Below are 25,230 nucleotides of genomic sequence, written 5' to 3' on the forward strand. Positions count from 1 at the left end.
GCAACATACATACTACATATATACTACATGCATGCTACATACATACTGCATGCTACATACATACTGCATGCTACATACATACCACATATATACTACATACATACTACATGCATGCTACATGCTACATACATAACACATATATACTACATGCATGCTACATACATACTACATGCTACATACTACATATATACTACATGCATGCTACATACTACATGCTACATACATACTACATATATACTACATGCATGCTACATACATACTACATGCATGCTACATACATACTACATGCTACATACATACCACATATATACTACATACATACAATACATTCATACAATACATACATAGACATACAGTACATATAACATAGAGTAACATACTTACCAATACTTGTCACATTGTTCCCCGAAGCCATTGTCTTTTCCGGGATAAATATTAACATAACAAACCACAAAAATACTCACCCACGATCCGAAGCAGTCCACGAGTGTGTCCCACGACGATCTTGGGTAGAGAACTGCAGCATCAGATGATGCTGCCGTTCTCTACGGGCTGCAGGAAACCAATGACGGAAGGTAGGTATCCTTCCGCACTGTATTCCTCCGCCACTTAAAAAAAAAAAAGTCCCTAGTCTCACTTTATGCCATTGCTGTGTGGGAAATTCCCACACAGCAATGGCATAAAGTGAGACTAGGGACTTTTTTTTTTTTTTAAGTGGCGGAGGAATACAGTGCGGAAGGATACCTACCTTCCGTCATTGGATTCCTGCAGCCCGTAGAGAACGGCAGCATCATCTGATGCTGCAGTTCTCTACCCAAGATCGTCGTGGGACACACTCGTGGACTGCTTCGGATCGTGGGTGAGTATTTTTGTGGTTTGTTATGTTAATATTTATCCCGGAAAAGACAATGGCTTCGGGGAACAATGTGACAAGTATTGGTAAGTATGTTACTCTATGTTATATGTACTGTATGTCTATGTATGTATTGTATGAATGTATTGTATGTATGTAGTATATATGTGGTATGTATGTAGCATGTAGTATGTATGTAGCATGCATGTAGCATGCATGTAGTATGTATGTAGCATGCATGTAGTATGTATGTAGCATGCATGTAGTATGTATGTAGTATGTATGTAGTATGTATGTAGCATGCAGTATGTATGTAGCATGTATGTAGTATGTATGTAGTATATATGTAGTATGTATGTAGCATGCATGTAGTATGTATGTAGCATGCATGTAGTATATATGTAGTATGTATGTAGCATGTAGTATGTATGTAGCATGCATGTAGTATGTATGTAGTATGTATGTAGTATGTATGTAGCATGCATGTAGTATGTATGTAGCATATATGTAGTATGTATGTAGCATGTATGTAGTATGTATGTAGTATATATGTAGTATGTATGTAGCATGTATGTAGCATGCATGTAGTATGTATGTAGTATTTTTTTTTTTTTTTTTTTTTTCAACATTTAACACATTAGCCGGATGATGGGACTACTACTGTCCCATCATTGGCTAATGTGTCAATCACTGTCATGGTAGCAGGCATCGCCCGATGGGACTTGTAGTCCCATCGGACGATGCTTGCACAGACCCCCGGACATCAGCACAGCCCCCCGGCAGGCCGGTACAGACCCCCACAGGGTGCACAGACCACCGGCAGGCCGGCACAGCCCCCCGGCAGGCCGGTACAGACCCCGGGCAGTCCACACAGCCCCCCGGCAGGCCGGCACAGCCCCCCGGCAGGCCGGCAGAGACCCCCGGAAGGCCCGAAATGACGGCGCATCATGATGCGCACACACCGCGCATCATGATGACGTCAGGCCGTCAATCAACTGAACTTCCGATTCCGATGCCGAATTCCGATATTGAAAAAATATCGGAAGTCGGTATCGGAATTCCGATACAGCAAGTATCGGCCGATACCCGATACTTGCGGTATCGGAATGCTCAACACTAATAATCACATTTTGATTGATTCTTTGCATTGCAGCGCTTCTCAGGTCCTCTGTGCAGGGCTTCAGAACTTCCAGGGCTGAGGCTTACATGGTCACATAGGCATGGCTGAAGTCTTTTCGGTAGATTTGCACATCTTTAAAAAGCTGATCATCTGAATTAATGCCTTTTTTAAAAGTTGTCGCTGATAGTTTTTCTGTATTTTTTATTAATATTTCAAAACAACTGTACTGCAAATGTCTCTTTAGTAGTTGCCACAAAGTTTAGAGGTTAAATGTGGATGGGCTTCGATAACAGACAGACAGTAGACTAGATGTACGGGTAGAAAGAAGCAGACCCTTTTTTGCAATCCTTTTACCCTTTCAGGTTAAACATAGCGCTGTATCAGTGTACAGCCTGACAGGAGCACTTTTACTAAACCATTAAACAATATAGCAATGTAAAATTATTACGCTGTAATAAAAGCTGTAAATATTTGTCACAATGAACATAAGCATATCCTGAAATCATGGGCTGGAGATAAGGGAGTCATTGACAAACTTCTGTACATGAGTATGACTACAGAGAAAGTTGTCATTCATCCATAGAGTAAAGGAAAGTTTTAGACTTCTCAGTAGTTGGAGTTCCCATCAAACCCATCCATAAAACTATAATATCCTTACATGCAATGAAGATGTAAGTATGCAATGGTTTTAAAAAATAATTATAAACTTTCAAAGGAAAAAATGTTTAATCACGTAACAGATATTCATTTGTGTGGATGCACAATAAATGCAGATCCTCCTGGAGTTGGTTACTGCTGACCTTCAATAATGGTGTTTTGACGCCGATTCCCACCCTGCATGGACTGTGATTCCAATATGTTTACAGCGCTGCGGAATTTGTATGTGTTGTATAAGCAATGAGAAAAATAAATATTTAAAGGAAGTGTCAACACTCTAGACTACATTAAAATAAGCACCCAAAAGAATCCCCAGAGATATACCGTATATAAACATGACCCCAAGAGGCGATCTTAGAGATGGCTCCAGATGAGGCACTCAGGAGAATCTGTATACAGAAAGTTCATTATACACAGGTTGTGTTGGGAATTACATACATGGACATAGTCCAAGATCTGCTCTTGTTCTATGATTATGTTCAGAAAATTTACTAGGGAAAACCATTTGTGAATACAGGATAGCTCCCCAGGCTTAGTAGTTCATGGACAACTGGGATATCTTGGAGCAGGTAGGTGCTACATCCAATTGGTGGAGCACAACTTGTAGAAATGGAGGTAAAAGGAAATCAAGCACATCCATTATTGTAAATACAAAAGTTTTTTTGTTTATTAAAGTTTCATTTAAAAAAAATGAACAAATTTATGGAAAATCATTAAAACTCCAGCTTTGAGGAGTTTCTGACCCTTAGTCAGAACTAGCATTTTATTTACTTTCCATGGATTGTTTTTTGTTTTTTCAATGGAACTTTAATTTAAAAAAAAATACCTTTAGTATTTACTCGGATGTATGCCTTGGAGTTCCTCTTACCTTCCTAGGGAAAACTTTATTGTACGATAATCACAAACTGTTACAAATGAACTACTCCTTTAAAATAGAAGAATTTGACCGCTGAATATTTATCATTGTTTTCTCCTTTGAGAAATATTTGCCATTCATTTCTCCAAAGAAAATGAATAAAAATAAATACATAAAAAGCTACATAAATCTAAATTCAATGTAATAAGGCTGCTGACATTTTCACAGAAGCCATACTAATTTAAACCTTTCTACAATTGCAACCACCCAATACACCAGCCTTTTCACACCACTGCTCCTATTTTCAACAGACTATTGTATTTTCCTTCAGTCCAAAATGATCCGGAACTCTGGAGAATTGAGGATAGAGAAGGTTTCAGTTTCTTTTGACACATAGCAATAAATAAATTTCCCTCGGTTCTACAAGACCACTCACATTCTTTGTGGAAAAACAAGTTGTTAAGCTTTACTGTTTCACATAAAATTTTTCCTATAATCTTTGTCTCAGACATCGATATTCCAAATCTATATTTACAAGTGTGCACAGCTGCTGGTGGTTGATACCTATAGTTGTTAGTCAAGCAACTGTTCGGTGGGAAAAGAGCATCTACGACAGATAACATACATCACTCATGACTGCTTCCTCAATAAGTAAAGCATAACAGTAATAGGTGGTAAAAAAAAAATTTACACAAATTTACTTTTACTGCGTTTAAGCGTTTAGCAAACCAGCTTATAAATATCCAGTAAATGGAAGTAGTCAAAGTTTGTGGTAATGGATGGCAAATATGCTGCTCAGCAGGAGTCATTCTAGACTTTCTGAAATGGAAAGGGAACTCAGCCTCCCAAACCTTTCCAAAAACACCCAAATATTAGAAATTGGAAGAATGATAAATAAATGTGAAGGAATGACATGATCTACAAGTGTTTTTCCTTCTCAATTCTCATTGCACTGCCCAAACTGATAACCCCAATCGTTAGGAATTCAAAATATTAAGGTCAGCTTTATTGTAAGAAATGGTCCTACAAATGAATGAGGCCTATGAGCAACAGAAAAACCATTGGTATCTAATTTTGTTTCTTTTAGTTTGACTCGAAACAACAAGCAAAACCAAACTTTGTATGTCTGTCTGGGTAAAAAAAAAGATATCTTGGATTAAAAATAAAATACTTTTCTACAGTTTTCACCTATAGTTATTCCCTCATTATTTAACTGTTCTCCATCAGCAGAACATTAAATATTAAAGTCAAGATAGACTTACTTTCTATTCGCAGTAAAAAAACATGTCAGACAGGACTAGATTGTGAAGAGTAATAATGTGCCATAGAGAATTCCAATAATCTATTTTATTCCTGTTTGGAAAAAAGCATGATTCAAAATTCACAAATATTGACAGAAGAGCAATTATTACCCATTAATCAATTCTCTTTTCTATATTGACTATCACTATAGTAAGGTAGCGCTTGTCATTAAGGTAGGGGATACTCGCTAGGCAGCCGATAAATCAGGTCCGGCACAGGTTTCTCAACATAACTCAGTCCATTCGTTTGCATCAAGATTATGGAGGCAATTATGCTCAGTCCACAGAGCACAGTGGAAGAGAAGCATCTGGCCTGTTGACATTATGTCAGGCAAAGTAGGAGAGAATCACAGGCAGAAGCAATCCATGACCACTCTTAGCCAGAAGAGATTGCTGCAGGGCACAACAAGCTAGTAGTTAGCAACTAACACTAGAGCATACACAATAGAATGACTTTTTGTAGCTCACTTTTCAATATTGCTGTGCAGACTAGGGTAGGATTAGCAGAATTATGTTCCCAAAATAAGATTTAAATTGCTATAACAGTTAAAAAAATTGATATCCCTTCATTTAGAGCAGTAGATTACCTTGTAGTAAAAGAGGCGTAACGAAGTTTCATTTCCCCTATGCAAAATCATTAACTGGGTTAGCCCCACAGACCAAAAATAGTCACAGATAATCCCTCTAAGACCGGGATCACACTACCGTGTGTGATGCGAGAAACCCGCACGAGTCTCTCGCATCAACACCCGGCACTGCCGCCGGCACTCAGGACCGGAGCTGCATGTATTTCACGGTAGTGTGATCCCGTCCTAAAGGGAATAATGACAACTTAAAGTTATTTCATGTTTTTGTTAAATTTTTATATTTCGGAATATTTATTTTTTCAAACCTCTAAACAAATGGATATTAGCAGCAATAGGGTGAGGAGGGTCAATGATTTATGTGGCGTTATCTACAATGTATAAAGGTGTTACACTGCATTGTAATCCTGTCTGTGATAATGAGACCGATGCAGGGTCAGCTGTATAGAACAGGAAGTTTGAGTCGTGTGAAACCTAGAGATCATCAGTGTTACCTAGTGATCAGTGTTAAAATCACAAATATTATAGATTTTACAATTAAGTAGAACAATGAAAAACAAATTACGAGAAAAATATGGCACATTTACAATAAATTATCAATTTTAACAATATTTTATTTTCTGATGACACATTCTCGTATCACACCAGTCATATTACAGAGCCCCTCACATGGGAAAGAGAAACATTTTGAACCCACTTCTACGCTAAAATCCCTATGGTTAGTACAGATGTGGTTAAGTGGGTGCCAAAATATTATATAAATGTTGTAAATGATCTCAAGTCCTGAGATACAACTTTTACTATGACTTTCTTTCCGTAATATCCATCATGTGACTGCGCTTGCAGATGTGGCGATTGCATTTGTTGTATGCATCAATTTGAAGGCTGTTGAGATTTTTACAATCTTGCTTTATAAATAAGAAATGTACTAAATCATTAAGAAAAACACTCTTTCTAGTCCAGCTAATTGCAATCAAACCAAATCATACCATTACATTAATCATATGTCAGGTCTAGAGGCTTGATAAATTACATTTAATTGCTATTAAGACACATTATTGTCATGAAATTTTCAATCAGTGTTAATGAGGCAGAAAATATTTTGCCCAGGTCGGTAAATAAAAAAAATGTAAGACATTCCCCCACCAATAAAAGGTTATGGGGTGATTTACTATGGATAATAAATCAACGAGAAACATCGACAAGAAATTTATGGCACTCAAAATTAGAGCCATTTCATCATGTCATCTGAGATCCCACCAGTATTTCCAAGAAATTGCGTAGACAATAGGAACAAAGCTGGTGAATGGTGGGATCTGTAGAGTTTCCAAACGCCATAGCCTAATACCATGTGTAAATTGTGCCATACACACCAGTAGTGCATTGCTCAAACATAACTTTGCTGTTTTATGTCATGCAAATTTTTGCATGCACTTCAATAACTTTCACGAAGAAAAGATGAGTGAAATTCATATTATCCAGCACATTTTCAAAGCGTACAATGGTAATTAAATGTGGAATTTTACAAGACCAGAACACCAATTAGGAAAATTTTCTCATGCACAAAGATCTATTATAGCTCCATATTGTGCCTCCATATGGCTCCAATTTATCCAGAGGTATACAGAGATAGTCCAAACAGAAATCAACAGGAAAAAAAAAGTCATGATATGCTTTGGGTGCCATATTACAGAGGTATTCTCTGCTGTATAGGAGAACCAAACAACTTCAAAGCGATAGAGAACACATGCTACAAAAATGCTTAAAAGGGAATCTGTCAGTAGGATAAACCCTCCTAAGCCGTCTAAATGAACATGCTGGTCGTAGAAAGTTCCATAAAATGATACCTTGATATCTGTAATCCGATGTCTTATGCCAGAGAAATCCACAATTTTTCTTTTTCTCTGAATCTGCTTCAGAGTTAACTTTAAATGAAAGGTGGCATTACCAGATACACATAATGACTGACTTTCTGCTTTTCTGATCTACACTGATCTCACACTGGCAACTCACTTTAAGGGAAGGCTGTCAGCACTGTTCAAACCAAGTTAAGGAATTCGGTGCACCGTCCCACCATTTTGTTTTTCCTCTTTTTCCCCCCTTTTTCTTTGATTCAAAGCTCTGGATTCATAGAGCTAGGGAGGGACAGAAATAGACGAAAAACAAGTAGATGAGAAAGTAAGCTTAAATGTTTGGCCATGCCAAGGGTGCTCTGAGCGCCTTTACTTGTTTTGAACAGTCATTTTGTGCTGATACACTCTCTTAAAGTCAATTGGCAAGGGACTATGGGCACCCACCCAATCCTTAAACTAGGGGCGCCCTATTCTGTCCCTATCCCTCGGATTACCACAGATGGTGGAGACACCAGGGTCTCGTACCTAGCTATGCTCATAAATTAACCCTCATCTGATCCCTCCCCCACCCAGGAAGGTGAGGGGCCGAAGTGTATAGGAACACACTAACCAGACAGACAGTGGTAAGCAGACAGGGGTAAAAGAAAACTACAATCACACAAATACGCTCACAAAACAGCGGGAAACAGGAGAGGCATAGGAAAGGGTGACCAAGTGTGGGAGGATGAGGATAAAAATGTAAACGAATTCCAAGCAGCAATCTCCAGAAAAACTCTCCAACAACCAACTCCAAAAAGTGAAATTTCGCCTTTGCCACCAAACCAGGAAGTAGAACTATTACTGGCAACTCCCAACTCCCATTGGAGAGCATGTATACCAGATGGGAGTGGCCAACACTGAACATCTGAGACAATTCAGGGAGGAGAGCTCCAGGAGATCAACTGAACTGATTAACCCTTACAAAGACAGAGCAAGGAAAACCTAAACTGTTTAATATGATGGTGAAGCAATTCTAGTAAGTGCTGGAGTTCGTGTAACAAGGCGCCGTGATCTTCTGGCCCCTATTTCCATATTCCTGTGACATCAATGTTCCATATACAGCATTGCTAAATATAACAGTTTTTGAGCAAAATTTTTAGTATCAATGGTTTATTGCCAGGATCTCACAATTCAGAAGTTCTGACCTGACTTTTGCCACAAAGATGGGTCCATTTGTTGGGCATTATAATACTTTCTGCACACTTTTTACAATAGAATACATTTTTATTAAAGATATTTAAAAGAAAATCACTAACCTGGGGCTGCCCACTCTTACTAAATAAAGAGGGCAGCCCCTGACTGGTGATGGGTATACCAAGTAATTTAACTATATATAACAATGCTGATTTCTGATTTTTCATTCTCTCTCAGAGGTTTGCGATGTTTTTATTTTTTCATTTTTATTTTTTTTTTTTTTTTTTAGAAAAGTCGATTGACTGATCCGCAGCCACTTGCACTCTGCACCTCCGCTTGTTAAACATAAAATCCTGATATTTATCCTTTGATAAGCTGCACATGTAACTGATATGACCTTTCACTGACACGTCTCTGATACTTAAAAGGCACAAAACAAATGCATCCCATCACCCGCCTGTGACCTGCAATCATTAATTATTACACAACTGTCACCCATGTGCTACATAGGAACATCCTGTTGGATTTAGGGGATTGGGAAATGTTTTGCATAAGACAATTCAATTGTAAAGGCAAAATTTTGATACGTCCAGTGCAGATAAATTACAGCATTGGATTCTGCTCGCTGTTTCTATGCGTTAACATGTGACAGATGCCTTCACAGTAATTGCCAATCAGCCTTTGCACAGCAGCTGAAAACACAATATATCACTTTGATCTCTCTGGGCATGTGAGTATTCACTATCCACAAATCTGCATGAATAAGAGAGAAAATGTATTTTTTTTAACTGCTTTCAAGGCAGTCAAATATTATCAAGTGAAAAGTGCTTTGAATGCCATTATATATCGAAAATAGAGAGCCAGGCCATTATCATTTACAATGTATATATTACCCTGTGTGGAGATGAGGGGATATTTCCAGTATGCTATTACTCCAGGCAAATAACTCATCATTCAAATGAATAATAAAAGCAAAGCATCAAAAAAAGCATATAAATATGTACACAGCTCCAGCATGTGCACAACCACCTACCCGTGAGCTGGACTTAAAGAAGACCTGTCATCAGGTCAAAAGTGACCAATTGTAGCTCTTATTTTTATTCCCGCTGCTCTCCTGAATAAAATTAAAATATATTACTATATATATATATACACACATATATATAATATATATATATATATATATATATATATATATATATACACACACACCGTATATATATATATAGAGAGAGAGAGATAGAGAGAAGGAGAGAGAGAGTTCACCGACTGCAATATTGGGACACCCAAGTGATGGGTGTCTTAATATGGAAACTGCTGGTGGCACCAGCCTCTTGCGTGGTACCACAAGCAGAACACCATCGCACCACACACACACACTGTATATGCCAGTCTGATTTACTGCGCCTGTAAGAATTCCGCGCAGGCGCAGTGAATCATTTGGCTGATCCTGGTGGCAGATGCACGACGTGTCTACAGGCAGAGGAAGCCGGTCACATTAAAGGGGTTTTCCCACGAATGAAAGTTCATTTTAAAAATTGTCTGTGTCTGATCGTGTACGGAGCATACCACATCTCCTGGGCAGGGGAGGAAGCAAAAGACAATACTGACATTACAGCAGAGGATCAAAGATGAATTATTTTGTGAGGTAAAATATTTCACTGCCTAAATCAGCCAGTGAAATATTTTACCACAATAAGAAAATGGATGGACCACACTACCAAGACAGGTTATCAAACATGGGGTTATTCAGTTTAGAGAAACTAAGACTTGGAGGCATTTTTATTTACAATGTACAAATATATGTTTGGACAGTACATAGATCTCTATAATGACCTTTTTACAGCTTGGCCTGCAAAAGGGACAAGGAGACACCCTCTACATTAAGAGGAAAGAAGGTTTTGTCATCATCGACAGATTCATTTTCGTTTGGCTAAAGTAAAGAGTTTCAGCTTCATTGCGTGTTTTTGTAGTGATTGCGGCAGTCTGATGACAATATTTGGAGTAGGTAAGGAATGTTTCCCCCTAATAAAGGACAACTGGCATCAACCTAATGAGGTTTTTACCTTGATCTGGATCAATAAATTAGGTTATAGGATTAACTCGATGGATTTCTTTCAACCTTAGAATTACAAAATGGTTTAAATACTCCTCAGCAAAGTGAAAACTGCCAAATCCAACCATATCCATGTTCTTTCATTCCTAAAGTAACATTTCAATAAGCTACTTAGCTACAAGATTTCTCAAATATTAAGACTAAGTGCATATAATATGATCAATAATTCCAAGCACGTCTTATCTTGCTGCTGCTGCTGCCATGCTAAAGATGAGCCCACCAAGCAGAGAATCCTTTCTGGTTGATCCATTCATGACCTTCGTAAGATACTTGTCTTGCGGTTGGAATAAGGATGTGAATCTTTTAGCAGCGCCCCTATAGTGCCACAGATTGTGCTTGCGTTGCTGCCTTTTCAATTTCTAGCTGTAATTGAACTGCTACATACAAACAGAACTAGCTGTAATGTGCCTTGTAGAAAATTCCCATCAGATTTAGCAATGCAGTCATAAAATCTCAAGGTTTAAGAAGAAGTTCCAGTGACTTACATTTTGCTGGCAGTTCATAACCACAAGTGATTTTTGCTTTACCAGTTTCACAACCTCGCAGTGTACGACATTCAGCGCTCAGAAACGGCCCAGAAGCTCTGTGTATACAGCCGTCCACTAAAAAAAGACAAAGGACATTCAATTATTAGCTCGCATGACACAAAATGATCCAACTAATTTATGCATCAAATATATTTTTCAAATGTTTGCAAAATAAAATGCTGATATGCTGCCTCCCTAAGGCAGGAGGTAATTTCTCAGGGCTGAAGATCATTGGCCATAGATTACGGATGTGGCCGATGGACAGGGTCCTGTGAATCGATTCGCACTAACTCTAGTTTACAGCCTTTAATACTTATATGAAAACATTGCCAACATTTACTATTAGCTCTGAAATGAAAATTTGCAAATTAGAGTCATGGTATTCTGTGTAAAAGCTTAAAAATAAAATTAGATCTCTCTCTCATTCTGTCAATCTATATATCAATCTATCTAGATATTTTTTCTTTTTTACAGACAGGGATTTAAAAGTACCCTACTTTTATTGACTACCCAGGAATTTATGGACAGATGGCAATCCTGGCCACTATTTGTCTGTTGCAGGAGTACCTACTGGCCTACCACTGCGAGCAGTATTCATGTTATCAATAGCCAATAAGCTGTTTATGACTTACCCCATCTACCCCCCGATCCTCTCAAGAGCACCTCACCCCTACTACGAATGCCTCTAATCAACCCCAGAACTCCCACTTTTGGGTGGGATTTACATAAACCCACTCCCCAGGAGTTCCGGGACAATTGGAAAATATTACACACACCACTTTCTGGTGAGCATCTCTATATGCAATAATTCATTGAGTTTTAGGCATTGAATTGTTCAAGGAAGTTGGTTGTTATTATTCAGGCTCTTTCAGGTAATATTGATTAAAAGGGATTCAGTTGAACAGTTCTCTGCTGACAAATTCTTGCAGCTTGGTGCTCCGCGGCATGGCTAATCATTTGAATACACCTTCCCACCTTCTTGTTTTCCCTCCATTTTCACCCCTCTCTTTTCTTTGATTGACAGCTCCGGCCTTATAAGGCCAGAAAAGGCTGCAAATAAATGGCAACCAAGCAGGTGCACTTAAATGTTTGGCCCTCCGTGAAGTACTGAGCGCCTGTACTTGGTTTCAACAGTCATTCTGTGCTGACGGTCCATTTTAGTATTCACCTTTGTCTCTGTGTAGCTAGAGTTTGGGAACCTATGTTGTGTATAGACAATCGCAACAATTTCTCAAAGCTTTTATTCCAGAAAACTGCTATAAAACACTTTCAAAAGCTGCAAAATTTTTCTGCAATGCGGAGATATGCAAACAATTTGGCAACTTTTGTTGTACTCAGTATGGAGCAGCTCGACCAAAATGGTCTAAGTTGGAGAGAAATCAACAGCCGCGGAGACACCATCACATGTTTCTCAACGCAAGCAATGACTAGCCAGGTCTTTCCCCGGGAAGGAACAACCACGGGAAGGGCAGTCTCCAATGAAGGAAACCACCTATGCCAAAACATGGTATCCATCCACAGACAGCTGTTTCTGGGTATTGCCCCTCATCAGTGTGGAGTAGGAAACTGGCTAGTAGGAGCAATGCCTAGTGAAAGGCTATGAACATAAGGATGAGTGACCTCATGGAGATCAACATCCAACACTGCGGAGACACCATCACATGTTTCTCAACGCAGTGATCTAGAGCAATGCCCCCATCCCTTATGGGAAATATGCAAAAGCATGTAAATCAACAGCCGCGGAGACACCATCACATGTTTCTCAACGCAAGCAATGACTAGCCAGGTCTTTCCCCGGGAAGGAACAACCACGGGAAGGGCAGTCTCCAATGAAGGAAACCACCTATGCCAAAACATGGTATCCATCCACAGACAGCTGTTTCGGGGTATTGCCCCTCATCAGTGTGGAGTAGGAAACTGGCTAGTAGGAGCAATGCCTAGTGAAAGGCTATGAACATAAGGATGAGTGACGTCATGGAGATCAACATCCAACACTGCGGAGACACCATCACATGTTTCTCAACGCAGTGATCTAGAGCAATGCCCCCATCCCTTATGGGAAATATGCAAAAGCATGTAAATCAACAGCCGCGGAGACACCATCACATGTTTCTCAACGCAAGCAATGACTAGCCAGGTCTTTCCCCGGGAAGGAACAACCACGGGAAGGGCAGTCTCCAATGAAGGAAACCACCTATGCCAAAACATGGTATCCATCCACAGACAGCTGTTTCGGGGTATTGCCCCTCATCAGTGTGGAGTAGGAAACTGGCTAGTAGGAGCAATGCCTAGTGAAAGGCTATGAACATAAGGATGAGTGACCTCATGGAGATCAACATCCAACACTGCGGAGACACCATCACATGTTTCTCAACGCAGTGATCTAGAGCAATGCCCCCATCCCTTATGGGAAATATGCAAAAGCATGTAAATCAACAGCCGCGGAGACACCATCACATGTTTCTCAACGCAAGCAATGACTAGCCAGGTCTTTCCCCGGGAAGGAACAACCACGGGAAGGGCAGTCTCCAATGAAGGAAACCACCTATGCCAAAACATGGTATCCATCCACAGACAGCTGTTTCGGGGTATTGCCCCTCATCAGTGTGGAGTAGGAAACTGGCTAGTAGGAGCAATGCCTAGTGAAAGGCTATGAACATAAGGATGAGTGACCTCATGGAGATCAACATCCAACACTGCGGAGACACCATCACATGTTTCTCAACGCAGTGATCTAGAGCAATGCCCCCATCCCTTATGGGAAATATGCAAAAGCATGTAAATCAACAGCCGCGGAGACACCATCACATGTTTCTCAACGCAAGCAATGACTAGCCAGGTCTTTCCCCGGGAAGGAACAACCACGGGAAGGGCAGTCTCCAATGAAGGAAACCACCTATGCCAAAACATGGCATCCATATGCTTTTGCATATTTCCCATAAGGGATGGGGGCATTGCTCTAGATCACTGCGTTGAGAAACATGTGATGGTGTCTCCGCAGTGTTGGATGTTGATCTCCATGAGGTCACTCATCCTTATGTTCATAGCCTTTCACTAGGCATTGCTCCTACTAGCCAGTTTCCTACTCCACACTGATGAGGGGCAATACCCCGAAACAGCTGTCTGTGGATGGATACCATGTTTTGGCATAGGTGGTTTCCTTCATTGGAGACTGCCCTTCCCGTGGTTGTTCCTTCCCGGGGAAAGACCTGGCTAGTCATTGCTTGCGTTGAGAAACATGTGATGGTGTCTCCGCGGCTGTTGATTTACATGCTTTTGCATATTTCCCATAAGGGATGGGGGCATTGCTCTAGATCACTGTGTTGAGAAACATGTGATGGTGTCTCCGCAGTGTTGGATGTTGATCTCCATGAGGTCACTCATCCTTATGTTCATAGCCTTTCACTAGGCATTGCTCCTACTAGCCAGTTTCCTACTCCACACTGATGAGGGGCAATACCCCGAAACAGCTGTCTGTGGATGGATACCATGTTTTGGCATAGGTGGTTTCCTTCATTGGAGACTGCCCTTCCCGTGGTTGTTCCTTCCCGGGGAAAGACCTGGCTAGTCATTGCTTGCGTTGAGAAACATGTGATGGTGTCTCCGCGGCTGTTGATTTACATGCTTTTGCATATTTCCCATAAGGGATGGGGGCATTGCTCTAGATCACTGCGTTGAGAAACATGTGATGGTGTCTCCGCAGTGTTGGATGTTGATCTCCATGAGGTCACTCATCCTTATGTTCATAGCCTTTCACTAGGCATTGCTCCTACTAGCCAGTTTCCTACTCCACACTGATGAGGGGCAATACCCCGAAACAGCTGTCTGTGGATGGATACCATGTTTTGGCATAGGTGGTTTCCTTCATTGGAGACTGCCCTTCCCGTGGTTGTTCCTTCCCGGGGAAAGACCTGGCTAGTCATTGCTTGCGTTGAGAAACATGTGATGGTGTCTCCGCGGCTGTTGATTTACATGCTTTTGCATATTTCCCATAAGGGATGGGGGCATTGCTCTAGATCACTGCGTTGAGAAACATGTGATGGTGTCTCCGCAGTGTTGGATGTTGATCTCCATGAGGTCACTCATCCTTATGTTCATAGCCTTTCACTAGGCATTGCTCCTACTAGCCAGTTTCCTACTCCACACTGATGAGGGGCAATACCCCAAAACAGCTGTCTGTGGATGGATACCATGTTTTGGCATAGGTGGTTTCCTTCATTGGAGACTGCCCTTCCCGTGGTTGTTCCTTCCCGGGGAAAGACCTGGCTAGTCATTGCTTGCGTTGAGAAACATGTGATGGTGTCTCCGCGGCTGTTGATTTACATGCTTTTGCATATTTCCCATAAGGGATGGGGGCATTGCTCTAGATCACTGCGTTGAGAAACATGTGATGGTGTCTCCGCAGTGTTGGATGTTGATCTCCATGAGGTCACTCATCCTTATGTTCATAGCCTTTCACTAGGCATTGCTCCTACTAGCCAGTTTCCTACTCCACACTGATGAGGGGCAATACCCCGAAACAGCTGTCTGTGGATGGATACCATGTTTTGGCATAGGTGGTTTCCTTCATTGGAGACTGCCCTTCCCGTGGTTGTTCCTTCCCGGGGAAAGACCTGGCTAGTCATTGCTTGCGTTGAGAAACATGTGATGGTGTCTCCGCGGCTGTTGATTTACATGCTTTTGCATATTTCCCATAAGGGATGGGGGCATTGCTCTAGATCACTGCGTTGAGAAACATGTGATGGTGTCTCCGCAGTGTTGGATGTTGATCTCCATGAGGTCACTCATCCTTATGTTCATAGCCTTTCACTAGGCATTGCTCCTACTAGCCAGTTTCCTACTCCACACTGATGAGGGGCAATACCCCGAAACAGCTGTCTGTGGATGGATACCATGTTTTGGCATAAGTGGTTTCCTTCATTGGAGACTGCCCTTCCCGTGGTTGTTCCTTCCCGGGGAAAGACCTGGCTAGTCATTGCTTGCGTTGAGAAACATGTGATGGTGTCTCCGCGGCTGTTGATTTACATGCTTTTGCATATTTCCCATAAGGGATGGGGGCATTGCTCTAGATCACTGCGTTGAGAAACATGTGATGGTGTCTCCGCAGTGTTGGATGTTGATCTCCATGAGGTCACTCATCCTTATGTTCATAAGTTGGAGAGAAGTCGGCCAGGGACAAAACATAGTGTGGCTCAACTGCCCATCAAATTCCACAAAACTAATAGTGTTTCTTACACCAGAAATTCTCCCTTAATGGGAGTAGCATTTCTGGTGAAGGGGGCATGCCACTGAAGATGCACCAAATTCATTAAGCGGCGTACGCCTCCTAATAAAGAGCTCGTTGGAATACAATGCAACAAATTTTTTAACACTTGCATATGCAGTGGCAGTCGTAATGCATTTCCCGCTATGTGTTTCCCTTATTGTTATTTTTGGGTAGGCAATCCCATGTGCATGTTTTATGTTAAACTTCCGGCAGATACAAATCATTCATTATTTTAAGCAGGAAAGACACAAACAGCCACCAAGACAAAAGCCTTTGAGGAAATCTAAATGAAAATGCTCTGGAACAGAAAGGCCCTTTGCTAATTTGAAATGTGTACCACTTTATTAAGAGTCTTCGGAAATTTTCTGAAAATAAAATAATTGAAAGTCAGAGAGTGGATCCTTTCATTGATCCTAAAATAATACCATGATATTAATTGCAACAGTTTGTTAGAAATTATCTAAGATTTAGTTCAAAGCTATTATAATCCCTGTGCCAGGACAGAGTAAGTACAAAGCCCCGTTTGCTAAGAACAGAGCACATAGGATTACATTAAAGACACGTAGTTTAGGCTATTAAAATGATAACTGAGCAATTACAATTATATTAAACTTTTTTGATGTATTGCCAATTATGAGGGGATCACAACGAGTTAAGAGAATAGCTTGTGCTCATTCAGGCAAAGCCTCTGTTAATATTATCTGTTGTATACTATTTTTATCCATTCAGGCCTGGAAGAGTCAACACATTTTTTTCCTCAGGCATAAGTCTATATGCATTAGTGTTTTTGTCCGATGGCATCTTTTGAGCATTGTCCTGTGATATGATATCACTCAACCCTGGCCCTAACAGGAATGTCACACCATATCAAAATGCCTCATCAGCGTACACATTGAAAGTAGACAGCCTGTGATCTCTGCCCATGAAATTCTCTCTGAGTGATATAGACACATGTGCTAATCTAAATATTACTGGGAATTCACTCATTCCCAAGTGCCAACAAATGTCTGGGATCACCACTATTGTTTAGGGTCTGACGAAGTAACACATGATCATACATAATTCATCTATCAACCAAAACAATGTAAAACATCACAGGGAACTGAACAGCATCCACAATCTGGGGCCATTTGTTCCCTTTAGTGGCTTTACACTTCAGTCTTGGGATGGGGTCAATAATTGGTCATTACTTGCTGCATATGTCTACTCTAAACAAAGTGTCCATAAATATAAAATACCAATTTCATTTAAAAGAAGTTCCAGTCATTATTTCTACAAGTCTGACCAATAGTTTCCATGGGAGAGAAGAGAGAAGTGTCTGCCAGATGCCTATTCTGGTCTCCACAAAGAAGAAACATGAACTCCTGGCCTAATTTTATTCACTGGATGTTAGCCTTCTCCTGTAAGTTAAGAAAAAGCTCTTCAATACCAACAATTGAGGTAGCTACCAACCTAACAAATCTTTTAACATGACCATTCCAGATACTGAAACAGCTGTTTTGGGTACTTGCCCCTCAGCAGTGCAGAGCAGGGTTTGGCAGGCTGAATGAAATCCTTTGGCACAGCTTAGTAAAGAGAGTAATGAGGGGAAAGTACTAAAACAGCTCTCTTACATGTGTGCCTGGCTTGGCTAATATTCCTAATTATGCTGGGAGGTTCATTAAAGTGTCATATATTGATAATCTGAGCAAAAAGCCGGCACTCCTCTTCATAAAAAAATGGTTTATTCAATATAAATGTAAAAGCAGCCATGGTAGACACAATGGCACAGAAAAAAATAAATGGCAAGTGGATAACTCATACAAGACTCCAGGCAACAAGTTTGTGATCTCCATGGTATTTTGGCCAAGCCTTAGGTCAGAAATATGTTGCTTGGAGGCTCGTATATGTTACCCCTTGCCATTTAGTTTTTTTTCTGTGCCGTTTTGTCTACCTTTGCTGCTTTTAAATTTGGATTTAATAAACATTTTTTTATGAAGACGCGAGTGCTTGCTTTTTGCTTGGATTATGTTATTGTTGGAGTACTACTGCCGAGCACTGGACTGGCCAGATGATTGCTCTTTTTTCTAAACTTTTATACATTGAATTTTAAAGAATTTTAGAGATGTTATCTCCATAGGTGGCACTAACAAGAGCAAAGTTGATAAACATTTTTTATCCTCCATGCCAATATGACTCCATACTCAAAGAAGATCTAGTCCTGCCACCCCCAAAATGTAAATAAAAGAAAACTATCATGGAGGCAGATATCCTTAAGGTCCATTTACAAGGACTAACTGGAGGCTCAATATGACTAATGTTCAGTTTTTGACAAGTTCAGTTTCAGATAGAGGGAGGACATGATCCTAGAAACAGCGGTAAGACAATCACTGGTGTTTTCCAAAAAGGCAGGCGTGATATCAAGAAAAGTGTATAATTGGGTGTCGTCAGCATAGAGATGGTACAGGAACCCAAATCTACTGATTGCTTGACCAATAGGGGCAGTATACAAAGAGAAGAGGAGGGGGCCTAGGACTGATCCTTAAGGAACCCCAACAGTAAGGGGAAGATGAGAGGAGGAGGAACCAGCAGAAGATACAGTAAAGGAGCGGTCAGAGACATAGGAGGAGAGCCAAGAGAGAACGGTGTCCTTGAGGCCAATGGAACGAAGCATAGTGGGGAGGAGCTGATGATCCAGAGTTTTGAATGCTGCGGAGAGATCCAAGAGAAATAGCATGGAGTAGTGACCATTAGATTTAGCTGTTAGAAGATCATTAGAGACTTTAGTCTGGCCAATTTCAGTAGAGTGTAGAGAGAGGAAACCCGATGTTGGAAAGGGGTTAAAACTATGTTTTTTATCATTATTTGCAGTGTATATGGAGCATTAGTATGGATCAATCAATCTCTCAGTTAGGTGGGAGTCCAACATCAGGCAGCTATACTGCTCCACTGGTTGATGCTAGAACACCATGATTATGTACTCGGTCTTGTGGCCACTCTCCGGTAATACAACTCAGATCACATTTACATTTTTTCCCATGGGACCTGCTAACTACTCATCAGTGGAGAGCCCCAACGATCTGATATTGGACTACTACAATGTGCGAATGACTACTACAATGTGCGAATATATCTTTGAGATTGTATGGGGCTATGATATTGCTTGTCAATTCTAGATTGTACGTTGCATAGGTATGCAACGTACAATCTAGAATTGATAAGCAATATCATAGCCCCATACAATCTCAAAGATATATTCGCACATTGTAGTAGAGCAAAATTCTGAAAATTATTGTACTCCACAAACCCTGCAAAAAATAGACAAAAAGTTTTGTAGCAGTTTACCAGTGATGTGATTTTCAGAAATATGACGCACACCTTGAAAAACTAAAATCACGTTTACATGCTTCTTGCAATGCTGTAGTTACTCCTACTGAAATCAACGCCCCTGTGTGAATTAGATTTTATAAAATCTTTAACACTACAGTGTACCATCTGGCCTCCACTCATGAATACAGCCGTAAAGTGTTATCTGCGAATTATCCTTGTGTATAGAAGAAAACTCATATAAACAAAGAGATAATGACTTTACCAGCCGTTTAATAAAATGTCCATGTGTGTTTAAAGCATGGAAGCCTTAAGGAGCCCTATTATTCTGTAAACTGTCACTTTCCTTAAAGCCAGCCCGGATTCAGTGCCTAATAGCAGCGGCTGTGTCTCATAGTGCAGAGTCAGCACAGGGCATCTGCTAACCTGAGATACCAGACCACTGTTCTCACAGCTGAATGCTGACATTTTACTGTGATCTTTAAACCTTGCTCTGCTCAAGTGGACAACAATGCACAGATTACAACAATTGCTCCCAAGGTTATTTATCCTGTCTCAATTTCATCTCCGCTATTTCACAAAGACTATTCAGAAGGCGCCAAGACTGCACACCACGTATCATAAGGGGACGTTTAGTGGGGACAGATAGTTTAAAGGGATTCTCTAGGACGCACAACCTGTTTAACATATATGCCAGGAGGTACTCGTGCTGTGCTTCTAATGGGCAGCACACTACATGATTACAGCTTTGGGTGCACTTGGATGTGATATGTCTAAATAGAGCATAATTGCCAAAGGACAGTTGGGAACCACTGCTCTAGATAAAAGGAATCAATGCCAGATTTACTAAATTCCTGGAATGGGTAAAACCAGATAACTAAACACATCGTAAGAGGGATGAAAAATCATCCTCGACCCTTATACAAAAAAAAAGCTCCAACATGTACCCCACTGTTACTTTCTCAACTGTTATATCCTTTTATTGCTACTATGTTACAGTAGACCCTGTTATAAAAGGTATGCCATTGCTATACAATATTATATTATGCCATGCAATATTCTATTGAGTCCTGCCAGCTAAGTACGGATGCTAAGGCCTATTTCACACTTCAGTTTTTTGCGTCAGTTAAAATCCGCCAAAAAGGCGGAAAGCGGATCCGTTCCTAACTGATGTGAACGGATGCCACCAGATCCGTTTTTTTTGACGGATCCGCCGAATGAAGAATTTTAAAGGAACCGCTGCCCGGGAAAAAAAGAGAGAGAGACAGAGAGAGAGAGAGATTTTTTTTCTCTGTCTGCCAGAAGTTATTTCAGGGTTAAATTTCATCCTGACTTCATTCTTCCGGGCATGCGCTCTATAAAAATGCGGATCCTGCAGAACAAAAAAACGTTACATGGTCCGTCCAGGCATCTCGGCGGACGCAAAAAAATTGACGGATGGCCATCCGTCAAGATCCGCCGGTAATGCAAGTCAATGGGGAAAAAAACGGATCCACCAAAAAAATGGCGGATCCGTTTTTTTGCAAAAACGGCAGATTTTGACTGATGGTCAAAAACGGAAGTGTGAAACAGGCCTAAGTGGTACTGTATTATGCCCTTATAGTTAAAAATATATAAAGTGCTCTCAGTGAGAGAAACAAAATAGTAATCTTGTGGGTGTGATACCTTTTAATGGCTAACAAATAATAGTGAATGATGTTACAAAGCAAGCTTTCGGGACTGCTTACATCCCTTCATCAGGCTGCCTGATGAGAGCACTTTATATATTTTTTTCTACTGGCTAACACAGTACCAAACCACTTTTGCCCTTATACTTATGCATGTTACAACAATGCAGTGGTAACATGTGACTAGTGCAAACATATCTTTCATATGCAACAGATACACTGCAAAGTCACGTCTGATGGACGTTCGATCAGCTGAATAGCAGAAGGGATGCACTTCTACGAGAGGAACCTCATGCAGGATGTCTCTGGGCGATGAGTCAAGGGTCTGTGCTAGTGTCAGTAGTGGTGGAATATTTTACAGTGCTTTAAGGTCTTATTCAGATATCCGTATTTCACATATACACACTATTCTCATTTTTACTGATCTAACACAAAGTCTTTGTAATCTATAATAGTTTTTATATGTCCCTTGGACCTTGTTTCTGCAAAAAAAAAAAAAATCAAGGAGAAATGTCCATTTTTAATCTGAGTCGTGGATCAAAATAACCCATACAATTCTATAAGTCATTTTTTAACATTGTAATGGGTATGTAAAGCTTCACAATATTTTTTTCATAAATACCATAGAATAATAGCCTAGAAAGAGGCACTTCCAAATATTGACAAGTCCCAAAAAGCAAATAGGAAGCTAAATGCCTTAAAATGCAATTTTATTTAAATAAATACTAAAATCAGTAACAGAAAAAATAAATACGATGATATACTTCAAATGAGGGCAAACATATGCAAAAGACAGGCCTAGATAGGGGGTACATATGGGTTTTAAAAAAACATATATTTGGATCCTATCAGTTCATAAGTAAACAGTGCTACAGGAGTATTTATAGGGGGTGTATCTTATATTAGTAAATGGAGCCTAATATTAAAGGCTTCCTTTATAACAATCTCCTTAGGTTTCTCCATATTACAAATGCACAGTAAGAAATCCTAAATCAAAAAAACCTCAAAAGGCTACAGGCCAGCTAAATTCCTATTTACAGAGGCCACACAGCATACATCAGCTGTAAATAAGTGCATAACACAGTGCATTTGATCATATCACTTGTTACTGGCCAGATAAAGAAGAGGAAAAGGTAGCTGCTGCAGATAGAGTATAGTACCTTATCAGCCTGGGCACGCTCCCTCTGGAAGAAGCTCAAACCGCGAAACGCGCGTCAGGGGTGCCCAGGCTGATAAGGTACTATACTCTATCTGCAGCAGCTACTTTTTCCTCTTCTTTATCTGGCCATAACAAGTGATATGATCAAATGCACTGTATTATGCGCTTATTTACAGCTGATGTATGCTGTGTGGCCTCTGTAAATAGGAATTTAGCTGGCCTGTAACCCTTTGAGGTTTTTTGATTTAGGATTTCTTACTGTGCATTTGTAATATGGAGAAACCTAAGGAGATTGTTATAAAGGAAGCCTTTAATATTAGGCTCCATTTACTAATATAAGATACACCCCCTATAAATACTCCTGTAGCACTTTTTACTTATGAACTGATAGGATCCAAATATATGTTTATTTAAAACCCATATGTACCCCCTATCTAGGCCTGTCTTTTGCATATATTTGCCCTCATTTGAAGTATATCATTGTATTTATTTTTTCTGTTATTGATTTTAGTATTTATTTAAATAAAATTGCATTTTAAGGCATTTAGGTTCCTATTTGCTTTTTGGGATTTATTTTTTTTCATAGTAGAAAAATCACTAATTGTAAAAATGGTCACTAAACACTTGTGAAAAGCAGATCCAGCACACTGATTGAAGTTGTACCTGTAAGAGATTAACATCTAAATGAGGCCTAAAAGAGCAACGCACACTAGATTTAGATCACTGATGACAAGAATGTATCTAGGGTTAGATTGGTGTCATGGCGGCATGCTTCTTCCCATCCCCTATAGTGAGTCAGAGAAAATTTAAGACTCAGTCAGGCACAAGTGGAGGTTTTAATAAAATAAACCCAGTGCCATAAATAGCGAACAGTGGTGGTGGTGAGTGAGCACTCGCTAGTATAATGCAACACCATAGGGCTTGGATTACGCCACAGAGGAGCAATAAAGCTTGAGCATCAACTACAGTTATGTGGTTTTATTCCCAGGTGGAAGAGACCAGTTTACTTACACCAGCTGCTACTCACAGGAAGAAAAATACCACAGCAATGGAGAGAAGTAAGGGCCCCGTCACACATAGCGACTCACCAGCGATCCCGACAACGATATGAACTTGTCAGGATCGCTGGTGTGTCGCTAGATGATCACTGGTGAGCTGCCAAACAGGCAGCTTCACCAGTCATCAGCACCAGTGACGACAAGCGCTCGCGTCGCTGTTTACCTTAGATACCAGCGCGCTGGTGCAGGGAGTTGGTAACAAAGGTAAACATCGGGTTTCTAAGTGCTGCGCGGTGCTTAGGAACCCGATGTTTACCTTGTTTACCAGCTCCCTGCACCAGCGCGCTGGTATCTAACGTACACATCAAGTTTCTAAGCGCCGCTCTTAGAAACCAGATGTTTACCTTGGTTACCAGCGTCCAGCTCGCTGATCGCTGGTCTCCCACCTGCCACACGCAGCGATGCATGCTGGCCAGTGGGAGACCAACGATAAGAAAAATTTCTTGGCCATTCCAGCACGATCAGCGATACCCGGCAGGGGGGCCGGTCGCTGATAAGTGTCACACACAGCGATCTCGCTGGTGAGATCACTGATGCGTCACAAAACTTGTGACTCAGCAGCGATCTCGCTAGCGAGATCGCTGTGTGTGATGGGGGCTTAAGGCTTATTTCTGTTTGTGAAGGATGTACCTATCTGTAAAAAGTAAAGAGATAGTTGCCTAAGGGTATATTTCCACGTGGCGTATTTGCTGTGTACAGCTGCAGCGTCCAAATGTTACAGCATAGTGGATGGGAATTTATGAAATCCCATCTCCACTATGCGTACAAAGATGTAGGTGGCAGACCTGCGTATACACACATGTGGAATCACCGTGCATACAAAAGGGGGCAGCGCTTTGGGCGGGGCGGGTATCTGCTGCGTACAAAGCGCTGACAATCCGGAAGGTGGAGACATACCCTAAGAGGGAAAAATAGAAAGCAACATCATATGACACTGAAAGCAGAATGCAAAAAGAAGTGTCAGACTAGAAATGGCAAAGAGACTGCGTATGATAGGCTGAAAAGTTGTGTAAAGCTATTAGAAAAGTTACGGCAGGGTATAGTAAGAGGTGACAGTGTAAAGGGATGTAACTAACATAGAGTATGAGAAATGCACTGTTAAAATAGTACTGTGACTGTTACAAAGTGACTGAGGTGCTGCTGAAGAAAGTGCCAGCATTGTTGCAGCCATCAACAAATTGTTATGAACGTTAGCAAACTGTTTAAAGTGCCAACTCTCTACGAGACAACCTGTTGACTCACAGAAGACTGTTAGAACCACCAAGTTAGTTGCCTTTTAGAGAAAAAATTTCTTCAACTGACATCTGCCATCACATACATTCTTTCCCATATCAGAGCGGGGAACTACTCTAACACCAAGGCTCATTACATGGCAATTATATTTCAGGGACCTAATATCCTTCATTCTATCTTATATGGTAGAAACCCCCTAAGCATATCATCCCCCTTATGTGTAATATTAGATGGATAATATTTAGATAGATAAATATTAGACAATTAGATAATGGATCAATATTATATGATTACATAAAACTGAGAGATTTATTAAACCAGCAAAGAATGACACAATTTTGCTTTATAACGCTAAGTCAGAAAGCATTACAGTTCCATCCCCTGAAGAATAGAATACCCAGGCAGAGAAAGAAAGGCATTGTCAATCTACAAAGATGATCTGCCGAATAAATGAGGCAACCATCAAGCTTGTTTGAGGACTGCATGACACTGATCTGCACA

At 40.6% G+C, this 25,230-nt stretch overlaps 1 protein-coding gene across 1 annotated transcript in view; it reads right to left on the reverse strand.

Annotated features, from left to right (window-relative positions):
- The window catches only part of MACROD2 (mono-ADP ribosylhydrolase 2), a 2,987,523-nt gene that overhangs the window by 1,751,910 nt on the left and 1,210,383 nt on the right, over positions 1-25,230 (reverse strand). Inside the window, exon 5 of the mRNA XM_073553810.1 lies at positions 10,999-11,115. Within this exon, the coding sequence (XP_073409911.1) occupies positions 10,999-11,115 (117 nt within the window). The remainder of the gene's footprint in view (positions 1-10,998; positions 11,116-25,230) is intronic.

The sequence above is a fragment of the Dendrobates tinctorius genome, unplaced genomic scaffold (assembly GCF_039654945.1).
Source record: "Dendrobates tinctorius isolate UK_male_01 unplaced genomic scaffold, ASM3965494v1 ptg000203l, whole genome shotgun sequence".
In the NCBI taxonomy this organism is placed as follows: domain Eukaryota; kingdom Metazoa; phylum Chordata; class Amphibia; order Anura; family Dendrobatidae; genus Dendrobates; species Dendrobates tinctorius.